The 12,952-nt window shown below is 42.5% G+C and overlaps 1 protein-coding gene across 1 annotated transcript in view; it reads left to right on the top strand.

Moving 5' to 3' along the window:
- LOC118218207 (voltage-dependent T-type calcium channel subunit alpha-1H-like) overlaps window positions 1-12,952 on the top strand; it is a 103,263-nt gene that overhangs the window by 59,744 nt on the left and 30,567 nt on the right. Inside the window, exons 6-10 of the mRNA XM_035400708.1 lie at window positions 3,133-3,292; window positions 5,452-5,767; window positions 8,327-8,419; window positions 8,826-9,627; window positions 11,254-11,648. Coding sequence (XP_035256599.1) covers window positions 3,133-3,292; window positions 5,452-5,767; window positions 8,327-8,419; window positions 8,826-9,627; window positions 11,254-11,648 — 1,766 coding nt within the window. The remainder of the gene's footprint in view (window positions 1-3,132; window positions 3,293-5,451; window positions 5,768-8,326; window positions 8,420-8,825; window positions 9,628-11,253; window positions 11,649-12,952) is intronic.

Here is a 12,952-nt window from a genome sequence, read left to right as displayed (position 1 = left end):
GTCTGATTCCTTACAAGGCCAGAAAAACCCTGTCTGCTACAGCTCACACCACCTACCCTGATGTGTAACAGGTAGTGACAGACTAGAAAGAGAAATTGGGGGTGACACCTCATTGCAGTGAGATGGAAAAAAGTCTATGGTCTTTATTTTTCCTCAGTTCAGCCTCTTTGCTCACCATTATTCTTTCCAGGCTTCATTTGCTTTGATATGTGTTGTGCTGTCACAGCGAGCAAGCGAGCGAGCGAGAGAGAGAGAGAGAGAGAGAGAGAGAGAGAGAGAGCCCTGGGTTCTTTGGACAGAGAGGAGGAATTCTTCACTTTGTATGAGAAAACTTGTTTTATTTTGTTTTATTTTATGCAAATTGTATGCTTATACTTGCAATTCATTTTCCTTTTATTTTATGCATTTACACATAACCTCCCTTTATCTATAGTGAATTATTGATTAGAAAAGCCATTCACTCATTAAACTTAGTAACCATTAAATTGGTCCAGCCCACAATCATCTCAATTTGCCCTTGCTAGCCACAACATTGTTATACTGTGAAATAAAAAGTAAGGTTTGAAATATGTTGTCTTTTTTGTATGAAATCTCCAAGAACATATTTCCATTTTTTGTGGTGTTTAGTCCCACTGGTTTGAATTGCATGGGGGAAGGTTTTAGCACCTGGAGGAGAGGAGGACCATATCCTGGGTCTGCCTGCTTGATTATTAAATTGATTTTTGTGCAAGAAGCCCTGCTGCCTGGAGGGCAACTCAGGCAGCCCTGAGTTGCCATGGTGATTACCCATACAAGGCCACTCTCTCAGCATGTCTGAAGACACACAGTGACAAATTAAAGGAAAAACCTGAATAAATGAGTGTAGAAACATAACAATGCAGATGCTTCCACACAGGTGTACTTCATGATACAGTTAAGCTATTAACATCCGTATCATGCTCTGTGGCATGTATAAAAATGCTTTTGGATCAAAATGGCAAAAGGAAAAGATCTAAGTGACTTGTGACTTGACAAATGTGGGAATATCTTTTGGAAGAATGGTGTTCCATCCCTCCAATAGAGTTCCAGAGAAGGTGCATTGAAGTTGTTCTGGTGGCTCGTAGTGGCCCAACACCTCACTAAGACACTTTATTTTGTTTTTTCCATTAATTTGTTACCTGTCTGTATTTGCAGCTGGTAGGAGAATAGAAAGTTATGCTGGAAGAAAAAGATAATTCTCAGTTCACGAAAGGTTTTCCGAAAAGTTTAGTGCAAATTATTCTTCTTGCACAATTGCCATTTCTTCCTCTAGCTGTACTCAATTGTGCTGATGCAGTGCTTTAGAAATTTGCAATGATTTGAGTGATTCCAGTTTACTATTTTTTATTATCCCAACATTAAGGAGTCCATATATCAGCTTCCTAAGTGTTCAAGGATAAAAAAATTTGCCTCAAACTTCAATAATTGTAAGGTGTGCATTTTTCATTTTAATTTAGTGGCGGATTTGAAAGTCACTCGAGCAGTAAGAATTTATATATTTATTCAGCAGAGCACCCTCATTGACTTTTCATTGTATCTAAGTAATTGCTTTCTTGTGAATGTATTTCCAGCTAGCAGAAATTAAAATCAAATCAAGCGTTAGTCTTAGGCCATTATTAATTGTGTAATTCAGAACATTATGGATGTTAATAGAGAGCAGCAAACAGTGCAGAAATAGAGCATAAAGCGGACAGTATGTTGGATTGCAACATCTGTGTGACTTAATACTCAGAGCTGAGGCATAGCTCGTGCTATTTCAAGTCCCTGCTTTAGTTTTAGAAATACAGAAAATAGTATACTGTTACTGTGATCAGTGTATCGAGGTGAGTGCAGCTGCATATGATGCCAACCATGTTTAACTGTCCAGTTCTTTTTTTTCTTTTTTTTTTTGATTGCTTTGGCTGTCAGCTGGAGTAACAATCAGAAAGGCCCTGTGGTCGTAATGAAGTCTGGTTAGTTAAGCACAAAGATAGAATTTCTCATGCTTTTTCAAGCATGCATATGCGCTATTTTAATCTGATATTAAACATGTTTGTTGCAGTTCTGAGACTTTGTGACTGAGGCCTGAGTTGATTTGTGCTGTCTCTGCACGTAGGGCTTACAGAGACACTGTGTGTTTGTATCTGTTCAACTAACAAAATGGCCTCCAACAGTGCTCAGAAAGTGAGAGGGTGGGGTTCTGTTGATCTTGCACTATTTTTTAATAAATGCATCTGTCGATGCTCTGAGAAATTCATTAAAACGTGTTTTATTGTGCTCAGTACATTACAATTGTTATGTTCCATTTAATGCTCACCTTTTCTGCTACTCCTATCTTCTGAATGTCTTTGGTCGACTTTGGGAAGAAAAAGTCTGTATTATCTGTTCATTTCAATATGGTATTCAGATTAAGATCCACTCAAATGTATACCCCAATAGAAATGAACGTTCATTTCTATTGATTTAAGGCCTGGTTGGTATTTGTGAAACTCAATATTTGCAGAAAAATGAACCAAAGCACTGAAATCATAATGGTGTTCAGATTTATCACACCAGGGAAATGAATTAGCAGCCATTGTATTACTAATATGTTCTTTCAAAATAATATTTTGTAAAGGGATAGTTCTCTTTCTTTATGTTTAATGTTTTGACCAGCTCAGGTAGGTCTTGTGGATAATAGATATGTGTGATATTTAAGGAGGTTTCTCATGACCTTTCCAATTTACACTGGCAGATATAGGGCATTCAGAGGTTTGTGGTTTACAGCTAGAAAATACACTTGGGGTAATTCGGAATCAGCTAGTACAGCAATGTGAACTATCAGCTTAACCCAGAAAAAACTAAATAGCAAAGCAAAAGGCTGGTTTTACACACCCTGATTTATAATACTGTACCTGTTGTTACTACCTGAATTTTACAGCATTGGTGGAAACCACAATTATCAAAGTCTATTTTTATCATGCTAAATCCATCAATGCACATGCCATTTATTTTTTAGTAATCCACAGCATACTTTCAGGATGGCAAACACTAAATGTAGTAAAAGTGTAATGTTGTAGCTGTTGTTGTGAAAGTTTTTTACTGTAGATGAATGATCTGAGACATGTGTGTGCTGAAGTATTTTTGTCCCTACAGGTATGAGGATACTGGTGACTCTGCTACTGGATACTCTGCCTATGTTAGGCAATGTCCTGCTCCTGTGTTTTTTTGTCTTCTTTATATTTGGAATCGTTGGAGTCCAGCTCTGGGCGGGTCTTCTGAGGAACAGGTGTTTCCTGGAGGACAATTTCAAAACGTAAGTATTTGGCCCTTCTCATATACGTAGACTGGCATCTATCTCTGGAATACAGCTGGCGGAAAGGATGCGAAACAAAGTGGCAGCCAACTGTGCCTGGCAGCAGTGATATTTTGTATCCTGGACATTTTGTAACCTGGACACCCCATTCTGGAAGAGAAACACTGCAGAACACTGTCCTCCAGAGCTACACACTCACATGCATGTATGCGCACACACATGCCATAAGCAATAGGTCTTCCAGATGTTCCGAGTGTGAGTTATTTTTTTATACAAGAAATGCTAGTGGTATATTAAAGTGCATTTCAACAATATCCCCAATCACTTGTTTGATTGATACTACGGGAAATAATTTAATAAACAGGCTAGGTTATTAAAACAGGTAGCCTCAAAATGGACTGAATATTGGTGTAGTTCGGGTAAATAAATATAATGGAAAATTGGGTATGTAGTGATAGCCTGAGAATGTCAGCTACAGCTAGTGGGACATTAGCATATATGAACCTATCACTTAAAGGAGTCACTGACTGATTGCGTGACATAATGTTTGTTTTCTCTTTGTGTTTCATATTCAGATTATAAACATCTGCTTTGTGCAGCTGATGGCTGTCATCCCTTTATGAATCGCAATATCATGGGAATCACAGATTTCTGCTGTTCCTTCCCCACTCTCTTTTCTAAATCAAAGCCTGCTCATCTTCATCCAGCTAAATGCAGTTGTCTTCAGCCTGAGTTATTTACGGCGTCCAAATGAATGTCCCATTAAAGGAGAAGTGTGATGCATTTCAATCTTTGAAGTTAATGCTTAGAACAAATCATTGCCTCTTAAATAGAGATATAAACAAAACAAGAAAAAAAGATTTCCTTGGCAATTAAATTTTTTTGTTTTCTTTTGTCGCTCTCACAGACTTTGGAAATGATGAAAGAAATGCATCTGTCAAGTACTATATTACTTTATCGAGAGAGCAGCAGCAATTTTTCCATGACTAAAGACATAACGGGTCAATTCTGTCAATCCCATTAACATGAAGCATTCAGCATGGCCACAAGAGACAATTTGTCACTTTTGGTTACAAAAAATGCCTTTCATGCCATATCCTGTATTTTTTCATTTCTCAAATCATGTCGTTCCTTGTATTGATAGCACTTTGATGGAATAAGACAGGTCATATACTGATTCAACCCAAGAAAGTAGGTATGGAAATCAGGAGTTTGTATGCAGTTAAAGAAAGACATAAAATTATGTAGGACTATGTGTTTATGTGTCTGTGTGTATGTTTGTATACATGTGTGTATGGCTATACTATAAATAAAGATAGGAAGTGTTATAAGAAGTGGAAACACTTGTGTTAATGAGGAACCACAAATGTCACAGATATATATGGAAGTATATGCAGAGCAAAGGTTACTTCACAGGTATAGCTCTTCCGTTCATTAAGCAAATAACGCACCATCAGGCATAGGGTCAAGCATAGAAATGCTGGACTGGCCTAGTTGCCTGCAATTATAGCTGTATGGCTCCAAGAGGAGACCTCAGTGAGTTTGAAAGAGGAGTGATTGCTGGTGCATGTTTGCAGGGCTCTTCAATGAACAAGGCAGCTCAATATGCTGATATTTCCCAAGCAATACTGTCTAAGCCAAAATATGTAGGCATGGGAGGGAAAGACAGCAATGGGCAACAGTGAGCATAACATAATGGGAAATAGTGGCCCAACACCCTGATACATTATTTTACTTTTCATCATGGAGCAATAAGCTCACAGCCTATTTACAAAATCTGGGTGCTCAGTAATTATAATACTGTTTTTCTTGTTTCTGCTATAGTGTACTTAATATGTCACTTATATCACCCTGTGAGTAATAGTAAAATATGTCACATAAAACTGTACGAAATAAATAGATAGATATAAAATATAATTTACAGTCAACATATTTACCATAGTTAGGCCTGACGAAAGAGTAAGCTTGCAATTTGTCATGTGTGGTGTGACTCCGGAGAAGTGTGACAAATGTTAGATTATTGTGTGCTGTGAAACGTTGCTAACATGCCTGAATTCTGTGTTGGGCTGACATTTTCTTTGGCCTTAGTCCCACTGCAGTGACCCAGAGTAATATTCTGATGATGAGTAATTTGTGTCTTCTCCATCTCCTCCCTGCAGTATGTACAACCTGTCCTTCCTGAATCCTTACTACAAGCACGAAGAGGCGGAGGACAACCCCTTCATCTGCTCCACCAACCGGGACAATGGCATGCTGCGCTGCGGCAACGTTCCCCGGCTGAGAGTGAGCGGAGCCGAGTGCCAGCTCAGCGCGGAGCACTTCAGCCACGCCTACTACGGCTTAGAAGGGCCCAGCAAGAACGGCTGCATCAACTGGAACCAATATTATAATGTATGCAAGGCCGGGGAACTCAACCCGCACAAAGGGGCTATTAATTTCGATAATATCGGCTACGCCTGGATTGCTATTTTCCAGGTAGGTTCCTTCTGAGGCCCTGCTCTGTTGTGGACGATTTAAGAAGGTTAAAGCGAGTTCATGTACCCCCAGTGCTTTTACTTGTTATATGCCTGCGGTAATGTCACCGGAAAGAATCAAACAGGGATTTCTGTGGCCATTAGTACATATCTGCCTGTCATAAATCAGCTCTTACAAAGTACTGCCCTCATCACAATCTGAGTCAGTTAACCCTAATGAACGAGACTCAGAATATTTATTATGAGAGCGTCATTTGCACACATCAGTGATTGGGTCTCCTCTTCCATAGCATGCGAGTGACGGACTTAAACTGAGAGAACATTTATTGTCTTTGTAACTTCAGCCCCACCTTCTGCCCCATGCGCGGCGGAGATTAGCTTTTGTGTAATGGCAAGACTGGGGATGATTGAAATGAAACAGTTTTTCTTAAGCGAGGTGTTTCTCTTCAGTTCCCATTATTGCTCTTTCCGATTGATTGCGCCTGGGCCCTCGCTGCATCGCTGAGGACGTGAGAGGCTGCCCAGGACTCTGTTTAAAGTCATTTGCGCAGGCGGTCTCAGAGAAGAGATGGTGATGAGAGCAGGCTCCGTGCGAAGGGGCAGCAGATTGAATAAGTGAAGAGGCTGAATTACCCTCTCAGTGCGGTAAACCCTCGCCCCGGCGAGGTCACTGCTATCGGAGCGGGAGTTGAGGCGAGTGGGGCAGGTCAGCCGTTATCTCCGATTAATGACAGGACGGGATGCTTGGTAATGCAGGGGGCAGGGCCAGGATGCTTTGTCCGCAGGTGTCCGTTAAACAGACTGCAACGTGATTGGAGCTAAGTGATTTAGACCCTGGACTACTTCAACATGCCATATGCAATCAGCTGATTGAGGGGATTATCAATACCACGTTGTTCTTACACCTTGGGCACCACCACTTTAGTGCAGCAATCTGTAGTAACCCTCACAGAGAATTCTGTTGCTGCTGCAGTTAGCAGCTGTAACAGATTGCTGTCTAACATATGTTTGCATTTAATTAAATTGCATTTATTCATCCACAGATTTGAATTTTGATTTTGATTTTGAATTTTGATTTATAGGCAAATAAATAGGATTTCCAAGGAGATGTGGCACAGTCCATTGGGAAACTGACTCTCAAACCATTTACAAAACCTTGTGCAGCTGGTCGTTTGTTTCCCTGCCATGGCACATTCTGTACTGTGATCCCGCATCTCTAATCTGTAACCATCTCTGTTTTCTTCCTGTCAGCATAAAGTCAAAAAAAGGTGGACAGACTGTTTGCTATACTTTAAAACATAGGATTATCAATGCAGTGGGCACAAGAGCATCTTGCTTCATTGATGACAAATGCATCTGTCCCTGGGAGTATGATTAATCATGCACTTATGTAATGAGATCTGATGTGGCTATTGAGACTGCTGTGCGTAATAGCTTTGCGTCTTCCTGGTTATCATATTGGAGTGCCTTTTGATTAGGTTACGTCAATGCTGACTGAACTTGTGACATTGTCTGGAGTAGCACTTCAGAGTGATGTCTTCAATTGACTTACAACCCAGGACAGATTTTGTTCTTCATAAATGAGAAATGACTAAATCTACAGTGAAGCACACTTGTGTTGGACTGAAGTACTCGAAGCAATGTGACTGAACAGCTGTTTTTTTAAATAGCTAATTTAGAACAGCTAAAGCATGAATTAGTGGGCTTTAGGTATTCCCCTTTGACAGACCCGGCAAAGTAAACACCGTGAACGAATTATAATACAGGCCACACACATCATGGATTTGATTTTGAGGAAAAGAAGCAATGTATTTGGTTCTTGGAAGCCATGCAGTAATACACAAGTGTGTTCAACATGCAGGATTGTTGTCTGGGCAGGTTTGTAGTACAGTCCTAGCTTTTAGAAAGTGGGTACAAGAGCTCTCAGGTGCAGGGCTATGAAGCAGCAGTATGCCAGGTGCACAGTGACGTGTAGGTGGGGGCACTCCCAGGAGGAAGCTGCCAATCACTGAATCCTCCACTGGTCATTTCCCCAGTACAACACAGGCTCTGCTAAAAATGTATTTATATTTACAGAAAAAGTATAAAAATGTTCTGTTTAATGGAAGGACATTAAGGACAGTTGCACTGTTGCCTTCCTTTTTCAGCATAACATTGAATGACTAACTAAAATAATTGAGGGAATTTTATCCAAGGTTTCTGCTCCCCAACTCCAGGCTGCTACCTTCATGTTTGCCAATCACACTGGCTTCAGAAAGAAGTAACAACATGAAAGGACTGCCGAGACTTTATAGTCCTCCGTATTTCTCCACAGAAGTTGAATGCAGCATTAAAGCTGCCAGCTGTCTGCAGAGCAGACAGGGAGAGATGAATGTTTGTAAAGGGTAGGCTCGGTATCTGCTCATAGGCCCACCTTAAGCTCACTCTAATGGAACTGTGCTCAGGTGGGGATGAGTGTAGCTCCTCAGAAGAGCTGAAGTAATTATTGCCGTACCTGGAGGAATACAGGGACCTGTCTCGACCAGTTCTCATTCTGCTCTTCCTCTCTTCTGTTTTGCAGGTGATCACTCTGGAAGGATGGGTGGATATTATGTATTATGTCATGGATGCACATTCCTTTTACAATTTTATATATTTTATATTTCTCATTATAGTAAGTATGCTCCATTTTTTTTCATTGTTTCCAGACAGGCTTTTGATACTGCTGTGTAGGAGTTATCAAGCTTTTGCGCTGCATTGTTTCCTCTAGACAGTGTAATCCTGGTACAGCACTGAGTGATGCACTCTGCTCTCCCACTGTGTAACCTTTTATAAAGACTGACTATAATGAGGTGCATACCATGGAGGCCTTGCACAAATCCCATAAACAAGGAACCTCGGCAATTTAGAATGATAAAATGTCCAATGCTGGAGAGAAGGATCGATGCAGAGCCTCAGAAGGCTGTCACGTGGTTCAATAGGCTTTAAAGATGTTACCAAACCAGCACAACATGAAAATGTGAGTGTGGGTGTAGATTTATTAAAGTGGGTAACACAGGGCTTGCTCCTGCATTCTGTAGGTGGGCTCCTTCTTCATGATCAATCTGTGCCTGGTTGTGATTGCGACGCAGTTCTCTGAGACCAAGCAGCGGGAGAACCAGCTGATGCAGGAGCAGCGAGCGCGCTACCTCTCCAATGACAGCACACTGGCCAGCTTCTCGGAGCCGGGCAGCTGCTACGAGGAGCTGCTGAAGTACATCAGCCACCTGTACCGCAAGGTGAAGCGCCGGGTGTCACGCATCTACAGCACCTGGCAGAACAAGCGCAGGAAGAAGGTCAACCCCAATGGCAATGGCGGCGGCGGCGGGAGTGGGGGCAGCGGCGGCAGCATGAATGGACACGGCCGACGGTGGAGCACCAGGCGGATCCACCACCTCATCCACCACCACCACCATCACCACCACCACTACCACATCAGCAATGGCAGTCCCTGCTCTGGGCCAGGGCCTTCGGAGATCTGCGACTCGCTGGAGATGAAGACCATGAAGCCTGGGGCCCAGCTCTTGCTGACTTCCCCCCTGCCGAGCCCATCGCGTGGGACTAAGTCGTTTCACAGTGTCTATCATGCCGACTGCCGCTGTCAGGGCCCCCAGGTCCGCCACAAGTCTTCCAGCATGTCGGGGGGCCTGCGGGTGCTGGGCGGGCTCAATGGCGGTATGAACTACCCCACCATCATGCCCTCTGTTGTTTGTAGCCGTGCTAGCACCACCAGGGGAAAGGGCAAGCGGGCAAACGCCCACGCCCACAAACTGAATCGAGCCTCAGCGGGCTTCAGTATCCCAGACCCCTACAGCAAACTACACCAATTTGTGGGGGAGCACGGTAAGACCTGCCCGCCTCCGTCTGTGTTCACGTCACACGACCAGGTTCGAGTACTTCAGAGCCAGGCTGGGTTCTGTAAATCTTACAGCACACTTTCCTCCAGTAATTCTAAATTAATTCAGAGATTTTTGTGAGCAAAACAAATACAATCGCAGCACTACGGGTGTTTTATAAGACATTTCATTCCTACTTTGTTGATTCACAAAGGTTAAAAATACATTTCATTAAAATGAGAATGTTATTGTGTGAGTAGGCTTTCAAAGGTATAGCACTGCTCTATTTCAAAGGTTAGAACTGTGCACCAAAGAATTGAAGCATGCTGTTTCAGGATCTAGGCAATCCTCTCAAGATTAATTAATTCCACGGATATCAGTAAATACAGTACTTGGCTAGAAATCCTCTATTATATCTCTTTTTACTGTAATACTTTTAATTTGCATTTCAGTAGGCCAATTTCCTTTCATCTGCCAACCGGTGTTGTAATATTTCAGCATTTGTACATCCAAGGAAAAACCTTAATTCCTGTCGCTGGGGAAAGATTATAGAGAGAGGCCGTTTTACTCTACTAACATCCCGTCTGTGCCAGTAGTTCTGGGCCAGGAGCGCATTTTTGTTATGACTGGAATCTCCTACACTTGAACTGATTACAAGATGGTGATGGAGACTCAGGACATGATTCACTCTCGAAGGCATGTTAAATGGAAGAAGTGGACAGCTGCACAAATCAGCTCGATAGAACAAGGTGCCGGGATGAAATGCATTACGCGCGCAGGCAGGGGGGAAACACATAAACTGAGCGATGGTGGCAAAACTGCATTCTTCCTTATCGATCCGAATTGAGAGGCCCCTGGAATGAGTCCAACCAGGCGCGCTCTGTAGATGAGCAAAAGAGGAATGACTGTGATAGAATTGTCTATAGGATTCCAGTCTGCAGGTTTATCTCAACTTGCACCAATATGAAGACCTGCACCTTTATCTCACGTGTACTCTTCCCTGCCTATGCCTTTATCTCAACCTGTACCTCTATTATAAGCTGTAACTGCATGTGACCCTGCAATTTCATGTCAACTTCTTCCTTCATCTCATTCTACAGTACACCCTTATTTCAGCCTGAACCTTTATCTCATTCTACACCCTTATTGCAGCCTGTACCAGGGGCGTAGGAGAGAATCTGAGTCAGGACACATTTGCTCCCCAGCCCCCCCCCCCCCCCCCCCCCCCCCCCACCCCCACACACATAAATATTATAGTCAGTGGAGAAGTTAATTGGTTCCACCAGAGCTGGCTATGGGTCTTAAAGATGCAGACACATGCTACCCTCATCCATTCTCACCTGCAAGAGCTGGCTTTGTAGTTTCTTTATTGTTCTATATATATGTGATATATCTCCTCACGAGTAATAGGCAACCTCAAGAGTACAAGTATCATGTATAATCAACTTAATTAAACTTTATTTAAATCCCCCATGCCCCCGCCCTTTATCTCATTTTACACTCTTATCTCAACCTGTACCTTATCTCAACCTACTCCTTTATTCGAAACTTTACTTTGTAGGCAAATGGCAGGCCTGGATGGGCTGAATCACCTGTCACCATCATCATATGTCCTTGTGTTCTTATGTTCTAGGACTGTGTCCAGGTTCCAGCCGTCTCTCTGGCGTAAGCCTGCCCTTCCCAATGGCAGGAATGGTGCCCAGCAGCCTGTCCTGCGAGCTGATGAACTGCCCCTACTGCGTCAGGGCGCTGGAGAACCCCGACCTGGAGCTGAGCGACTCGGACAGTGCCGGCTCAGAGGCCGACGGCGTGTACGAGTTCCCCCGGGACCTGCGGCATGGCGCTGAGGGCAAGGCCAGCCAATCAAGGCGCCACAGGAGACTCAAAGAGAAGAATCGCGTGGTCCAGTGCTGGGAGAACTTCAGAGACAAACTGAAACGGATAGTGGACAGCAAATACTTCAACCGTGGAATTATGATTGCCATTCTGATCAACACCTTGAGCATGGGCATTGAGTACCACGAGCAGGTGAGGGCGGCTGTTTTTGGTTGGCATGAAGGTTGCATGATCTGATTACCTGTCATCAAGTATTGTTGCTGCAAAAGGACTTATTTGGTGTTTCCCCTTTCAGTTGAAAGAAGGAGCAGTGATTAGTACAGTTATTCACTGTATTGCTTCATTGCCATGCAAGAGCTGTGTGCTTACAGCAGATTCTATATTATTTTAACCTTAAGATGGGGATTTCTGTGAACCTGCATAAGTGTATATTCTGGGTAAAGAATGAACAAACATTGTATTTGTGTAATAAGCATGTGCTACTCAATATGGGATGGTTATAAATGACAATCTGGCACAGATAAATTATCGCTTACTGACTGAGAATTCCATTCGTTTTTTAGTTATTAGTGGTTCAAGTGTAATGGCCACAAGTTTTTTCATCCTGAACAAGGGAGCTAGAAAACATTTTACCTAAATTTCAGTCCTCAGGATGTCACTGTAGGCACCCTAATTGCAGTAATCAGTGGTAAGCACCCAAAGAAACATGACACATTATGCAATTAAGGATCAACAGAAGACCTTGTTGGTGCCAGGGTACAAGTTTCTAAGCCAGAGGTGTCCAAAGTTATCCAAAAAAGCCTTGAACAAAAACACTTCATTAGTTAGATGAGGCGTCGTAAAGATGGCCTAGAACAAAATACCACACCCACACAAGCCCTTTTTGGATAAGGTTGGACATCCCTGTGGAAACCAGATGATTAAGGCGATTAAGGTACCACAAAATGTTGATCGTATAAAAAGTGGCTTCAGGAAGTCCTGCATTGACCTCTTAGTGTTTACAGATGTAACTACAGGCTAAAAAAAGAAGCCATGGTCTTAATAATAAATGTCAGGGTTCTAATAATAAAACATTGCCTTATTGGGCTTACTCAGTGCCTTGTTGGACAGGACAGCATTTCCACTAGACTTTGTATCTGTTACAGATGCTCTTGAGTGATTTTATATGTGTCTTTGTCTGAGGTTTTCCAGATGTGATGCCAGTGACTTCTGGAAGTGGAAGAGTTTTTGCTTAGTTGTTGTAGACATCACATGCTCAGCTCATACATTACAAAAACCTTAGTGGCTGTTATGGTCATCAGGACTCTAATTCATTGTGCATTCTTTAATAAGTTAAGTATACATTCAGACAGGTTTTCTGAGTAGAGTATTTCAAATTGTGTGTAAGTTAGATAGACTAGAGTGGTGAGACACAGATGCTGCATGGTGGACTTTGAGGTGAAATGGTGACAGACAATCAGCTGTGAGGCTTGTACATGGAATAATGAAGCTAATTC

Source organism: Anguilla anguilla, chromosome 2 (assembly GCF_013347855.1).
Source record: "Anguilla anguilla isolate fAngAng1 chromosome 2, fAngAng1.pri, whole genome shotgun sequence".
Lineage (NCBI taxonomy): Eukaryota > Metazoa > Chordata > Actinopteri > Anguilliformes > Anguillidae > Anguilla > Anguilla anguilla.
This window is presented reverse-complemented; position numbering and strand designations above follow the sequence as displayed.